Source organism: Lynx canadensis, chromosome C1, assembly GCF_007474595.2.
Source record: "Lynx canadensis isolate LIC74 chromosome C1, mLynCan4.pri.v2, whole genome shotgun sequence".
In the NCBI taxonomy this organism is placed as follows: Eukaryota; Metazoa; Chordata; class Mammalia; order Carnivora; family Felidae; genus Lynx; species Lynx canadensis.
This window is the reverse complement of record NC_044310.1, coordinates 148,244,232-148,260,179: the sequence shown is the minus strand read 5'-3', so window position 1 is coordinate 148,260,179 and position 15,948 is coordinate 148,244,232. Positions and strand designations below refer to the sequence as shown.

Sequence of the window (15,948 nt, the reverse complement as noted above, 5' to 3'; positions counted from 1 at the left end):
CTGCCAGGCCTTCCAAAGCAGGAAGCCAAGGTAGCTCACCTTCATCATTACCCATTTAGATCACTGTGTTCTTGAATATTTTACTCTGTTGAACACTTAAGATGCCTAAAGGCTGCTGTTCCCAGGCTACACCTTATAAAAACAGTCATGCTCCTCAGGTAGATAAAGCACACACGCCACCCCCAGCAATCACAAAACCACAACTGAGTCACAGATCCCTGCTCTGTGATGAGGCCATGAAACCTGCATGCCCTGAATTAATTCAGAAGGAAGCACTCTGCCTCCTCTGGCCCCACCAATCCTGCCTCTTCAAAGAGGTGTGGCTAGTCTGCCTAGAGAGGAAATACTTGCTTTTTCCCCCCTTCTCCTCCCTACCACACCCTCTCCTATATCCCTTGGCAACAGGTTCTAGTTCTGCAGGTCATGGAAGGAGAGTGAACAGAGGAACATTGTCCCCAGCAGTGTTTCCCTCTCAGCCGCCTACAGTCCTCACTCCCTGCAGAAGATCAGCTAAGGCAGTAAGAAGAACAATTTCCAAAGCTGGGGGTCTTCTGTGAAAAATGGATGTACACTGCCTAATGACTAACACTTCATCTCAATGGTCACCATTTTTCATGCAAAGCTGAGTTAAGGGAACGTGTCTGACTGGAGCCAAGGAATGAAGGACAGCCTCAGTGACATGAAACGTGTCATTTAACTTTAACGACAAGACAAACATTAAAAGATGTGACAATGCCAACTTGGAATGGGAATACTGCATAGCTTCTTTCAAAAGCAATTAAACATTCCTTCCTTTGATGCAACTTGATAGTGGCAACAATTCTTCCTTAAATTCTCATTCCCAACACCATGCTAGGAGCCCAGTAGACAGCTGGAATAACATAAATGAGGACCGCTCTCCATTCATATGGAGACAAAAATAAACAACAAAACCAGAACAAGTAAATTACAGGAAAATACTGAGGTGCTATGGAGAGCATATGATAGGAGGTCTAACCAGTCTGGGATTGGATAGAACTGTACTTTTGCAAGTACTAATTAAGAGCCTTGGTATTCCTGCAGCTCAATCTCTCAATGACACGACAGAAAACAAAACCAGCAACTTTTCTTTCCACTCTTTACAACACTTTTAGGGGCACCTGGGTGGCTCAGTCAACAGAGTGTCCAACTCTTGATTTCAGCTCAAGTCATGATCTAACAGTCCTGGGATGGAGCCCTGTGTGTTGGGCTCTGCGTTGGGCATGGAGACTGCTTGGGATTCTTTCTCTCCTTCTCTTTCTCTTTCTGCTCCCTCTCCTGCCCACATGTGCATGACCCCCCACCCCCAAAATAAAAAAACAAAAAATAGAACACTTTTAAAACTGCAGCACTGTATCTCAACAAGAGAGAGAGAGAGACAGAGAGCAGGAGGAATGAATAAATGAATGAAGGTCATTTTCTGTCACTGAAAAAGTTTCTGTCAAAACAAGAAACTGGCTTGGTTATAATTAGAGGCATGTAAGGCCAAAGGCAGATCATTTCATGAAAAGAGAAAGGCTATCCCAAAAAACTGTAGCACTGACCAACTCCTCTTCTGAAGGAAGGTAAACTATGGATGAGAGGACATTTCAGAAGGGTGAAGAATGCTGTAAAGGAAGTCAACTGGCTACCGCAGAATACCAGAGACCCATTAGTGATGGACAGCACAGAGAGAGGGTGTGAGGACAGAAGTAACACTGGGGAAAATTAGTTGACCTAAACAGTAGGTAGGGAAGTAGAGTGAGGAGAGAACAGGAAATCAGTAGAATAAGCTCACTGTAAGGGCTTAAAACTGAGTGAAAGAATTTAAATTTGCTACAGAAACCTCAAGCCCCCATTTAATTTTTTATTTTTTTAATGTTTATTTATTTATTTTGACATAAAGAGAGAGAGAAAGAGAGGGAGGGGGAGAGGGGCAGAGAGAGGGAGAATCCTAAGCAGGCTCTGCATGGTGCATGGGAGCGCAGAGCCCAATGCAGGGCTCAAATTTGTGAGATCATGACGTGAGCCGAAACCAAGAGTCGGACGTTTAACGAACTGAGTCACCCAGGTGCCCCATCAAGCCACCATTTTAATGAAATGTCCAGAACTAATCAACAGAGACAGAAAGCAGACTACTGGACAAGTGAGGCTAGGGGTGTGGAGGAAATGCAGTGTGACTTCTAATGGCTACACGGTTCTTTTTGGGGTGAGAATGTTCTGAAATCAGATGGTGGTAATAGTTGCACGCCTTTGAGCAGACCTAAAACTGTTGAGTGGTCTAAATGGGTGAATGCTGTGACATGTGAGTGCATCTCAGTACGACAATTAAAACTGCAGGAAATGAAAACCTACTGGAGAGCCTGAAACAAGTGAAGACTGAGGGCACGGGCTGCCGTCCTTATGCAGAGGGCCCCTCAGAAAGCTGCAGTGAGGTCTACATCGGGGATCTCACAGGTCTTCTGGGGCAATCTCCAAAATATACAGTGCATGAACCTGCAACTTGGTTTTGCAAATTACACTTGAAAGAAATAGAAGGTGACTAAAGAAAATAAGGAGCTCAAATGTCATTCCCTTTAATTATATTCTAATGTGGAAGTAAGTGAGGTTCAGTCCACTTACTTAAAATGCAAAATACTCCTCAAAGACATGTGCGTAACTCAGAAAAAGGGAAGGAACTGAATGTTCAGTAGAGCTGAATATTGTTCAACAGCAGCACAATGCTGGAGCACAGGAAGGCCCGGACAATCCATCCAGTGGTCCCACATGTCTGTTATCTGAAAGGCACCAAGCTGGACACCTGAGACACACAGGTGTCCAACCCCAACTGCAAAAACATAAAGGCACACTTGTCTGGGGTAAGATGTAAAAACAAGGGCTCTTAAATTCCCAGTTGATTCTAATGTGCATCTGGGACTAGAATCTACTGAACTAATCAGAATCCTTACTTTTACAGAGAAGGAAAGAAGTGTGCAAAGAACTCAAATGTTATGCAAGTGATTATCCAGCTAAGCATCCTAAGAGTCAGTACTAGAATCTGTGTCTCCTGACCCACAGTTTAGGACACCCATACCTACTGTGTGGGTGTGTGGGGCACAGGATGGATATCCTTACAAAATTCTGGCCTCAAAACAAGCAGTCAGATACCATTAAAAGAAACTAAAGAACGCCTGGAAATAAGTGAGGAAATAAATGACCTTGAGATTGAGGTAGGACGACGCCTCAATATGCAGGGATTTTATTGCCCTGGTGTATGTCTTCGTGGGATGAGATCCCCAACAAATGGAATTAATCGATGAAGAGGTAAAATTTTGTAACTTCACAGGCCAGATCTGATCTGGAAATTTTTTAACCAAATGAACCCAGTGTTATGAAAATAAATAAATAAATAAATAAACACCAAGGAATGTAAAAGCTGATGCTTTATCCTCTCGGCTGCACATGGAGCCAGCGCGGTCTGTGAAGAACAAGGCGGGCCCTGGCAGACTGACCTTCACAGACCATGCTAAAATCCTCTTAAGAAGTGCCCGGTGAATGCTCTGGCTGACGTACATGGAGCCATTACATTACCGAGTCGTGTGCTTCTTACCTATAATTCCACTGTCCTTGCTTTCCAGGGTGGAACTAGGGCTGCTAATGGTCTCACAGGGACTTTTGTTGGCTGCGGTCTTGCTGACACAGCTATTCAAGGTTGAGCAGGGGCTATCGGTGCTAGGAGATGCGGTGCTGCTTGTTAGTGTGGAGCAAGGACTGATGCCTTGGCTTAGAGCTGTGCACTGCAAGACGAACGGAAGGAGGAGTTAGCACGGCTTTACACAGGATGCTGCTACACAGTCTTTTGTTTCTGGTGCGACAGCGATAAAACTCAAAACAGGAACATGGAAAACAGCTTTTTAAAACTAGGGAGCTTAATATGTATGTGGTCTTCCAAATTTTAGAAGAGAAATATCCTTGTTCTGTCCCCCTCCCTTGTGATTTCTTTTTTTTTTTTTTTTAATTAAAAGGGCAGTCTTAGAAATAATTTAGTGGGAATGCACATTCATAAAACAGAAATAGCAAGCAGGCAGACTTCCTTTCATTTAAAGTCTGCAGAAGACAAATGGGTTCTTTGACCTCTGTACGGAAAATCTGGGAACTCTGTTTTTGTAATGTTTCACGAGCACTGCAGCCTGATTCAATTCCTGAAGATTTATGGGCTCTGCGGTCAGGGCAAGGAGGCTGATGGCCACTGCAATCTCAATCAGTGTGTGATACCCTGGCAGAGACCCTCCCAGGGGGCAGAGGCTCTGGCCCCTCACGGCCATGCAGACATATACATCTCGAATGGGAAGTGGCAGGCTGCCATTCACTAGGATGCAGCGTGCTCTCCCATGCAGGAACCATTTGATCTCCTCTTATTTTGTCTCTGCCTCATCTCCTACAAATCTTTTCCTCACCCCGCTGACCCTCCAAAACCCCCACCACGAAAAAGCGCAGGAAAGCACATCCCAAAGCAGCCAGCTGAGAAGAATGGTGTTATAAAGATAAAAGTAGTATCATGACTACGAGATTCTTGCAGCCACTTAAATTCATTTAGCTACCCTTGCCTGGGTAGTGACCTGAAGGTTAATGTGGACATTTTCTTCAGTTCTGCGCCCTTCTGCCTCTCCCCACCTCCCCACTGCAGAAATCACAAACTGTCGAAGTAAACTTGAATACACAACAGCCCAGACTCATGGACTGAACAGGGACTTCCTCACTCAGGGAGGGGGAGAAGACGGTTATGCCTTCGTTCATCCTCTGAGCAGGTAGGACATGCAGGGTCTTCCTCAGGCATTACCATGGTTTCATTTTTTTCTTCAATGGTTATGTGTGTGGCACTTGGGATCCCTTCTCCCAGTAAAAATCCCAGCCTTGTCAACAGTTCTTGAGCTGCCGGCGAACAGCTCGGTTCATTATCGGCCTTTGCTTCTGGAACAAAGAGAGAAAACAATGAAGATGCCCCTCTGGGGAATTTCAGGTTTGCATCTGGAGGAGTCCGCGCTGCAGCTGCTTGTCTGGGGCTTTTGTGTATTTTTATAAAATGCACAAAGTTTGACAATGCTGCCTGTCCTCAAGCAATACATTCTAATTAAGAGGCTGTGACAGGTTAAGAAAACAGTAAAAGAGAAACTCCAAGTGCAAAGAGTGAAGTATTTGACCTGAATCAGAACACAGTGTGATTATAGGATAGCAATTCCTATTTCCAGGTCCTGTGAAAAAGGGATACATCAGACACTAAAGGCAGAAAGAGGCCTGCCCTTCATCTTAACTCTTTAAAAGCATAGGGTGGCCAACGCCCACAGGAGGCTGAAATAAAGTTAAACCCCAGTGGCATACTGGCAGAGACCTCGGCTACTTAAACATTGGGGTACACCTGAAATCTCAGCTCTTATTAACCAAGACAGGGGCATTACTACTTTGGTGGAAATGTCCTGTGCATATCCCATTCCCACCGCAGTCAAAAGTCAAAGCCAGGACTCCAACTCAAGGGTCAATTGTCAGGAATCCACTCTGAAACAAAGATTTTAAAACCCAGCAAAATGTGTCCCAGGGGACCAGGCCCAAGAATACACTCTGCTGTTTACATGGGGATGTAGAAAAATCAGGCTGTGTTCTCAGCACACTCCACAGTAATGCTGGAAGCACAGTTAACCTGAAGGTCACAGGGCATGCTTAGAACCTGTCCTTCCTCTGGCCTCCCTGACCGGCTGGCCATCTTATTTTTCCCACTTAAACACATTCTGTTGTTGGGTTTAAATGTTGAGCTACAGGTTAACCTTGTATCCAAAGGCTTAAGGGAACTTAATTAAGGGTGACGAAATGATATTCACACCATTCTAACACCTTTCCTGTATTTTTAAATCAGCATCCATCAGGGAATTAAAACAACAAAAAACATATAAAGCAAACTCTGCTTACAGATGTTAGAACTTAAAAAGCAATATGCAACCTGTAATACTCTCACTCAATGTTTTGTTCTTTTCTGTTAATTGTCTAGAGACTCAGACCTATACATTCATGAACCAATTTTTCCTAGACGTGGAAATCTGCAGGTGAGTCTTAGAAAGATAACATGAGGAAAGAACAAAACAGCAGTGTTACCTTTGAGCTACAATTCCACCACCAAAGTTCAATGCTAACTTTGCCTTCTTTAAGGAACCGCAAAAATCAAAACAAGTAGAGCTGAGAAGACCATCTGTATTATCCTCACTCACATATCAGTTTTGCTCAGTCATGCTCCCAGGATAGCAGCTACAAGGAAAACCAGGCTGGTCGTATCTTCAAGGAAGGAAAAGGATCCCACCCCTTGCTTACTCTCAGAACTCCCAATGTGTGTGGTAAGAATTGCTGTTTGCCAGCCTAGATGTTTTTTAGTTGCTCTAGAAAACCACAGGGGTAAAAGAACCAAGGCTGATTGTTCTGGGTTAAGAGTGCCCGCATGTTTCTGGATCATTTGTGTTAAACCTGTAACAGGAAGGGGCAGCGGCCACAAGCCAACGGAGTAAAAGAGCACCCCAGGGTGGGTCAACCACACCCAGAAGGCCACTCTACAAAAGGCCCCTTCCCACCAGAGATTTCCAACCACATTTTGATTCCCAGGGCACTTGGGCATTTGGGAAAAGGCGGCAGGAACTAAACCAAATCAGTAAAACCCAGGCACACCCAAGGGCTGAACCCTTCAGAACAGGATCAGAACACTTCAGAACAGCCTCGCCCCAAGGCTCAGACAGGGCAGCTATTTTATCTCAGGTGGCAGCTGGACCAAAGGGAGAGAACAGGATGCAGATGGAAAGGGAAAGAAGAGGGTAAGGGGCCAGAACTCAGCAGTTTTTCTACTACACGTCCCCCCCTTGCCTTTCAAAACAATCTCTATACAGCTACCAAATTGTGACTGTGCCCTTGAATGTCTGAATGTCTAGCTTCTGGTTCGACCTGAAACTCCAGGGAAAGTGCCAGAAACTACTCCCAGTTGGCAGCTGCTGTGGAGGCACAGAGAACAGCTGCACAGGCTTGGCTGCCACAAAATTTACCCTGATGACAAACAAGGCCACGGCCTATCGTTCACGTGGGGCTCCTTCCGAGACCCTGTAACCCATGTAGGTCCTTGGCAGGGGGGGTTACCCCCCGAGGAGTCAACGCTGCCTCCACACTGTGTCTGTAGACAGACACCCCAGACTGTCAAGGTTTTCATTAAAACATATGTATTTATGCAAAGGCAATTAACTCCTCATCTAAACCTTGCCCACAAGCTGGGAGCTATGGCAATTCCAGGTTTAATGTCTAAATTGACAGGACACCTCCAAATTCATGAACAACTTGTTCTCCTAACCGTTCAACCTGGATTTGAATGCCCCTAAAGTTCTCAAACCTGACCTGGAGTCGGGATGAATAGATGTCCTTTATTTCAGGTTTAGCATCCAGTAAGCCATTGCAATTTCATTTCGTCCAAAAGCTTCCCAACTGTCTCTTCATATAATTCTCTCTTCTCAAATGTCATTCTAGTGACCTTCCCCTCAGAAGCCCTCTTCAGTCTGAATTCCTCAATCCATGTCAAGCCGTCTGCATTTTCCCCTCCCTAATGCACAGAGCTTTCTCTCTGGCTGAACTTTTCATTCTGGCAGAAGGACCCCTGGGTGAAGAGTGATGGTGCCATTTTGGGAGAGATGAGTTGCCTGGGAACTCACGCTGGTATACTAGACTGTGAAATTAAAATGAATTTCTACTTCCACAGCCGATCACAAATACTGAGATCTGAACAGTAAGATAAGATGTTCTTGGAACTAATTCTTACTACAAAATTATCTCCAAACCAAAATCCAATGAGATACTCTAAATGGCAGTATTTTCATTCATGTAGTTAATACTAAATTACTCATCAATAATAGGTGTACCTTACCCAAAACAAGTGGGATAAGTACTAGAGAGACATCATCTCTTAGCAACACTTTATATCTCACAGATTTAAATATCCAAGGAATTAATGATGGCTGCATTTGGAGTCGAAAGGATAATTGGCCTCATACTTCCTGGGACTCTATTAGACAAATGGGGAGTGATATTCCTTCCCAGTAATGTTTTCATGGAATCTTCAACAGGACACCATTATGAAATAACCAAGTGGAGGAAGGCAAAGAGAATTTTTCAGGTCACTTCTTGTCTCTTGTTAACTACCCACACCTTGTTGGACTACATTTGGGGCACCAACCCTCAGGTATGGTCCATAAATGGACCACCTTCCCAATTACCACCATCCTCACTTCAAATTCACTTGTGCCCCTTATAACCATCCCCTTATCCTTCCCTACAGTCTCAGAAGAAAGGACTTCTCCTGGCCAAAACTATTCTGGACCACTTACAGCGTGAACTTCTGTCACCCTCAATTTCTTCATGAGGGAAGTAGCCATAACCCACTTCTTATAGGTTGTGAGCTTAATAATAATAATAATAATAATAATAACAACAACAACAAAGAAGACGAAAAAATGAGAAAATACCTTACACACCAAGCATCTTTGAAATAAGATGTGATATCAAAGTTGGTCATTATTTCTACCAATTTTAACACCAAGAGCCCACTTTCTCACTATTATTTCATTTTCTGGTGTCATGGATTCCTATCTATATTCAACGTGCTTGTATTTTTCTTACCTATTAAACATAGTTTTTTATGATTCTTCTGCCTTATTTAACTTTCTATGAACTCACTATTCCTTCATGACAACAAATTTCCTTCCTTTTTCTAATTATCAAACTGTTCCATGTTGGCCCACACTTAACTGCTTTCATTTTTATTTTTAAGTTTATTTCAGAGAGCGAGAGAGAGCAAGCACACGCATATGCTTGTGTGTGAGCAGAGAGAGAATCCCAAGCGGACTCCACATTGTCAGCACAGAGCCTGACATGGGGCATGATCCCACAAACCACGAGGTCATGACCTGAGCCAAAATCAATTTAGAAAATTGAATTTACAAAAACGGTTATTTATAGAGGAGCATCTATCCGTGAACCTGAGCTGACTCTGTCAATAATTGGCTTCTAGTCCTTAATACAAAAACATAGTTATTGCACAAGTTGTCTTTAAGCACTCCACCTCATTCACCCCATATTAAAACTGTCACCAAATCTTACCACTTCCTCTTTCAAAATGTCTCCTGAATTAGCCTTTTTCTTTCCAGTCATACTGCCACTTATCAAGTCCTCATCCTCTCAAGTCTAGATAACTATTGGACTCTGGATCAATTTTCTCATCTTTTTAAAAAATTTTCACCGTCTTCTTTTCCTTCCTCACAGCCAGTGGTTCTCAAACTTTTTGTCACACTCTTAAAAACGAGGACCCCAAAGAGCTTTGGCATATATGAATTATTGATGTTTATCACATTAGAGATTAAAACTAAGAATTTTTAAGAATCAATGTTAATCCATTCTAAGTTAGTAAAACTTACATGTTAAACATTTTTAATAAAAAATATTTTGGGGGAGCGCCTGAGTGGCTCAGTCAGTGAAGCATCCGGCTTTGGCTCAGGTCATGATCTCGTGGTTGCTGAGTTCGAGCCCCACATAGGGCTCTGTGCTGACAGCTCAAGAGCCCAGAGCTTGCTTCAGAGTCAGTGTCTCCCTCTCTCTCTGACCCTCCCCTGCTTGTGCTCTCTCTTTCTCTCAAAAATAAATAAAAACATTTAAAAAAATGTTTTCCCAAAGATTTTAATCTCTACACTCAACGTGAGGCTCACACTTATAACCCCAAAATCAAGAGTCACATGTTCTACTGACCAAGACAGCCAGGCACCCCCAAAATATTTTCAAAGTCAAGAATGGCAGTGTTTTACACTTTTGCAAGTTCTTTTTCATGTCTGATTTAACAGAAGACAGCTAGATTCTCACGTCTGCTTCTGCATTTAATCTGTTGTGATATGTTCTTTTGGGTGAAGCATGTGAAGATGTGTGGCCTCAGAGAGATATGCAGCTGGGAAAGGGAGGAACCTTCTCAGTTAATTACATTCTTCTCTGATACCTCACCAAAACTTGACAAGGAGCAATTTCTTAAAGGTTAGTTCTAGTTTTGACTTTGAATCCGTATCAATATACTTTTTGCACTCTGTTACAATAAAAGTCCATGATCTGTTATAAGCTTCAAATGGACTTAGTTAGCCATGCATGATTTCTTAACATCATGCATTGGATGATTTGGAAAATATTAGTTTCGCAGATCCTATAAGTGCTGACACATTTATTATACAATACCAAAATAACACATTCATTAATATCTCATCTCAAATGAAAAGTCCTGAGAAGCCATCAAACTCAACGTGACCAGTGCAAATCCCAAAAACCTGATTTTTAACTTGAAAGGTCATATTTTATCATTGGCAACTAATCCCTGTCAGTTTTATTTTTTAATTGAAAGGATGTGCTCATTTTGTTCTTTTTTGAGAAAATGTTGTGTCAAATACCCAATTCTGAATAACTCTGGCTTGCCAGTCATTCTTTCAAGTAAAAATGGTGTTCCATTAAAAAAAGTGGCTAGGTCAGCTTGCAATTCAAACAGCCACACAAGTGGTTTTCTCTGGGACAACCATCATACTTCAGCATGCAGCAGACTTGCTTTATGGGGACTTCCCATTTTATCACACAGACTATTAACAAGATCAGTCAAGGTCAAGATTTAGTAACATTTTTTATTTTCAGTGCTTTGTCAGGGATGTTACCCTGCGAGTTATTATTTTTAATACTAATGCATGGTGGTGAAAAATAGCACTCCTAGCTCTAGTACAGCAGGTGGCCCTACCTCGATGCACACTAAGGCATCAGAAGTCTCACCAATAATTGCTTTTGTACCATCAGTGCCCATGTCAATGCAAGAGAAATGGAAGTATATTCCTAATGTCATTATGGAAAGAGTTTTGACTTCATAGACCCCTGTAAAGGTCTTGGGGATGCTCCTAAGTCCACAGCCCATACCTTGAGAACCTCTACTCTAAGTCTTCAACTGTACTAAGTTCTCCCTTTCCTTTAAAATCAGTAAAAACTAGTGTATGTACGTCTCTCAACCTATTAACTGATCTCTCATCTTCCCTTACTTGCTCAAAGCCTTGGGGTAAAAAGGCAATGGTTTATACTCACCAACTGCATTTCCCTTTCACCTACCTGCAACTTAAATTCACAAGCCTCCTGAAACAGCCCTGTAAGGCACGGTAATATTTTTCTTTTTAAATGACCAATCTCCTCTTTTGACTTTTCTATAATTTTTGACCTTGCAAATACTCTGTCCTCCAAGGAGGAAAGTGGCAACTGTCGTAACAGACACTCAGAGAGGAAATCCATGGTTTTCAGAATTACTGTGTGGTCCTGAGGATTCTTATCCTACCCTTTTGCTGATGCCTCTTTCAGCCAATTCACAGCTCATGAATAAAATACCAAAATTTCTCAGTCCTCTCCTCTCAGTGGCCTTTTTCCCAGTCTAACGCATCTCGTTCCATCACGTTCCCTCCAAACAAAAGGAAGTCCAGCTCATACCCAGAACTTTTCCTTGAGACCCAGTTTGAGTTTCCAGTCGTTCAGTGGGCACCGGTGCCTACATGTTCCACCAGCATCTCAAACTCAACGTGCCTGAAACTGAACTCAAACCAAAACGGATGGTTCCCTCTCTTTCAGTGCCATCTTAATGTCACCTCAAAGCCTTGAAGTCATCATCTTGTGTCTTCAGCTCCCAGGTCCATGCAATTTCTCAAGAATCTTCCTACTCATCTCCCCTTCTTTCCTGATCCTGTTCTCATTTGAGATCTTACTCTGTCTTACCTAACTAGTGACATCTCTTCCTAACCATCTCCCTGACCCTAGTCTCTTCTGTGCCCCACTGCATTCTATACTTTGTTGCTAGGTAAATCTTAAGGCAATCAAGTCCTTCCCAGCTCAGCTCCCCCACCGGCACCCAACACCAGCTTGGATTAGTCAACACTACTTCCCTCTCCTGTTACAGTCACTCTGCGTATATAGGTCTTTAAACCCCAACCAGACTCTAAGGCTCCATGAAGAAAGAACCTATGCTTGATAGCCCATCTCAAAGAGCATCCAACATAGTGCATTTCACAGCATCAGAATTTAATTAATATTTATTTAAGGAAATGCAGAATTAATGGATACTCTACCTCTAATCTCTCTTCCATAGCACATACAAGGCACATCTTCCTTCTATGCTTTCATCTAACTAAAACCTTATTCAACTATTGGTCAAATGGCCTACCACTATTCTAAGAGGCTGAAAATTAAATTAGCAGAAGCGAGGTTACCTCTTGGTAAAGGAAGGGGAATATGATCAGGAGGAAATATAGTTATGTTTTATTTCTTAAACTGAGTAGTAGGTAGATAGGTGCCATGTTCTTTATAGCTTTTCATTCTCTACATCTTTTTGAACATCTGAAATAATCAAAAACATCAGGCACCAGTATTTAAACAAATCTAAAAAAAAGCCTTACTCCCCCCAAGATAGTTGTGCATGTAATTATTCTGCTGTTTCATACATGCTCATTTTACTTCCTAACTATACTGCCAGGTGAGAAGTTTCATCATGTTTTGAGATTGATCTTCACCAAGCAATGACTCATTAGACTAAAATTTTCTCACCCCTCCCCATCAAAGCTTGCTCAAGTAGCTAATGACAGATGGAAGCAAACCTAAACGGATTATGGTTGCCCCTAATTCAAAGAAACATAGCTGTGAATCCTATTATAATTTAATAATCCTCTCTAATTTATCTGGGGTTTATTTCCCCCTTAAGGCAGAAGTATTGTCTTGTGGGTAAATGACATTCTCCCCGTAAACAATATGTTGGTTTAGCAATAGGAAGCTTATTTGTAAAGACCATATTCTGTATGACACACACAGGTTATTAGAACCATTTGACAGGAAAAAAGGGGATTGTATTCTGTTTGAGGAGCTCATTAAGTCACTCTTTTTTCCCAGAGTAGAAAATGCTATTTTTCCAAAATATTTTAAAATCTTATTAAATAAAGTATCTTTTTCTAAAGATGTTTCCAGGTGAATGTAAACTTTAATAGATTCTTGGTATATAATAAAAATATTCATCTGTCCATATCATATAACCCACTCCCCAGGTAGCTAAAATATGCAATTTCACATAATTATAATTACTTACAAGTTAATGAACAAATTCAAAGTGCTTGTTGGTTTTGTTTTACTTTGATTTAAATTTCAAACAGCTAAGAATCAAGAATTTATGTAGCTAAACCATAAAACAAGGCAGCTTAGTCTGGGAAGGGTATTTCAAATATTCAGTAGTAACCTGATATTTCATGAGCCTACGGGAAATTTCAAAACCATTTCACAAAGAGCTGTTTGTTATTAACAGCGTCCAAAAATGCATTTTAAGATATTAAAAAAAAAAAATCCCAAAGAAAATATGAAAAGTGTAAGACCAAGTTTTGAATTAAAATTTAAGTGATGATGTTTGATATTAAACCCTAGAAATTAGGGTTTGTCCACCATACATCAGTACATGCTTGGGTTAATACCCAAACTCAATTAGTTTTAGTTTGCTCCAGCCTCTCCTTTAGGTTCACTGACCTGGACATAAAATTTACACTTTAATATGGCAGACTTAATTAACGCTATTGAAATGTAAAGGATTCCATGGGGATTACAAAATACACCATCCTTTACTAATTGCCAAGCTAAATTGTGTTAAGCGACCACTTTCTCAGGAACCAACAGCTAACTGCTGGGGCTTCCACACCTTCATGGCTATCCACACAACACCACATGATTACAAACATCAACTTTACCTCTTTCTCTTTTTCTGGACACTTAAAAAGAAGAAAATGTACCCTACCTGTAGACAAAACTTCTGGTCCATGTTCACAGCCACTTGGTATGTCAAAACTTCAGCCCACTAGGAGACTGACGATGCTGAATCTGAGAGCTAGGGTCTCAGCAGTGAGGGCACATGCAAAATGCAGGCTGCGGGAGCAATATCAATCTTTACGCTTGAATTAGCTCACCTGGCAGCCAGGCACGAGAATGCCTCCTCCCCCCAAGAATGACAGCCAATTCTGCCTTGGGCAAGAGGAGAAAAGTTGACAATGGGAGCTATTTATAACATCTTTTCTTTGCCCAATACAATTCTTAAATTTCTCCTCCATTCGTATCCCAGAAGGAGTCCTAAACTCTCAACAGAACAGGACCTCCGCGATATTCCCCACCAGAGAGAGAAAGGTAACATCATGGCCGTGTTTGGCCAGCCAAAACACCAAGGGCATAAATAACCAGAACTTCAAAGGCTCTGGTGGGTGGTGATGAGGGTAACGGGAGGCTTATTCTGAAATGGGCAAACAGCTTGGCAAATTTGACTATTGATATTCACTTCAAAGGATCAGGTTTTTATTTTCCTTTCAACCCCCAGAACAGAAATGACAGAACAGATCTAAAAGTAGACACCCTGCACACGTGAATTCACCACCAAGAGAGTCTTCATGTCTATAGGATGGCCATCCTAACCACACACCACTGGGGACTCTCCCCTCTTTACCACCACTCCCGTGGCACCCTTGTCCCTCCTCAGCACAAGTCTTAGTATAAACCTCTTACCCAAACCAAACAGCTAGATGTCTGGACAGAAGGGAAAGGGTAAAATTTCTCATGCTAACACACAGGCAGCAGTATCTCTTCCCTGCCCAGAATGCCCAGCTCCTGGCCCCGTCTCATCTCCCACCCATCCTAACTCTTCTTATTTTTATCTTCTGCCAATTCCTCCTCTTAGCTCATTTTTAGGTTTATTTTCACCACCATCCTATTCCATTTTCCTACCATATCCTCCTCTGAACCACTCCATACTATATATCAGCAGAAACACAAAATGCACACACAGCAGTTACAACATCAAAGAGCTATATTTCTGACTACCCACAACTGGGGCAAGGAAAATGCCAGATGTCCCATAGTAGAAATATGGGGGAGTTTTCTCTTTCAGCATTACTACACAAACTATTGATGTTGTATGACATTGTATGACAGAGTATTGACATTGAAGATAGAATGGGCTTCTCCAGACGAGCCAGGATTCCTAACCACAAGTTTCTGCAGGAAAATGAGATACAAGTTCAAAACATTCAAATTAAAGCCCACAGAGTTGTGACTTGGGGAGCCTCTGCTACCCCCAGAAAAGAACAAACAGGTAAATTCCCAAACTGATTAAAAAAAAATAAAGAACTCTTGATACATTTATGAAATGCTATCATTTGTAATGTCTGTTAGACATGTTTCCAGATCTAGGAAAAAAGAAATATATAAAATATCTCTACTAAACATTTCAATTAATTTGGATTTTTTTTGGGGGGGGGGGGGCTCTTACTTCAACATTCCCTGAAGAACAACTTTAGATCTAAAAAAAAAAAAAAAACAAAAAAAAAAACAAAAAAAAAAACAAAAAAAAAAACCACACAAAAAAAACACAAAAAACAAAACAAAAAAAACTTTCAAAAGCTATCAAATGCTTTTAAGAAAGCTAGTTATCAGAAACTTGTCTAGTGAAAGTGCTAGCTTTTCAGCCAAAGCCTGTTGAATACTCTAAAACGACGGAGTAGCAAAAAAAAAAAAAAAAAAACAAAAACAAAAAACAAAAGAGCGCCGGAAGCAATCTTCTGGCGGGCTTTCCTTATTCCCACTTACCCCCCCCCCCCCAAGCCGGGGAGGTCAAAATTGAGAGGAAAGAAGACTCAACCCTTAAACAATGCATATGCACCCACTCAACTATTCCTATACTGTGTATATAACTCCAAGAATTTACATTAGCTAAACAGATCTGTATAACTGCAAAAGGGGAAAAAAATCTCCCAAATACATTCAGTTTGGCAAAGCTTCCTCCTACAAGAGGCACTCAAGTTTCACTCAGAAATGGAGTGTCATTATGTAAAATCT

The 15,948-nt window shown here is 41.6% G+C and overlaps 1 protein-coding gene across 4 annotated transcripts in view; it reads right to left on the bottom strand.

Moving 5' to 3' along the window:
* Positions 1-15,948, bottom strand: part of TANC1 (tetratricopeptide repeat, ankyrin repeat and coiled-coil containing 1) — a 240,624-nt gene that overhangs the window by 73,943 nt on the left and 150,733 nt on the right. For all 4 annotated transcript variants that reach the window (XM_032594413.1, XM_030325447.2, XM_030325449.2 and 1 more), the window contains 2 exons: positions 4,817-4,947; positions 3,587-3,773 (listed from right to left, as the gene is read on the bottom strand). In XM_032594413.1, coding sequence (XP_032450304.1) covers positions 3,587-3,773; positions 4,817-4,947 — 318 coding nt within the window. The remainder of the gene's footprint in view (positions 1-3,586; positions 3,774-4,816; positions 4,948-15,948) is intronic.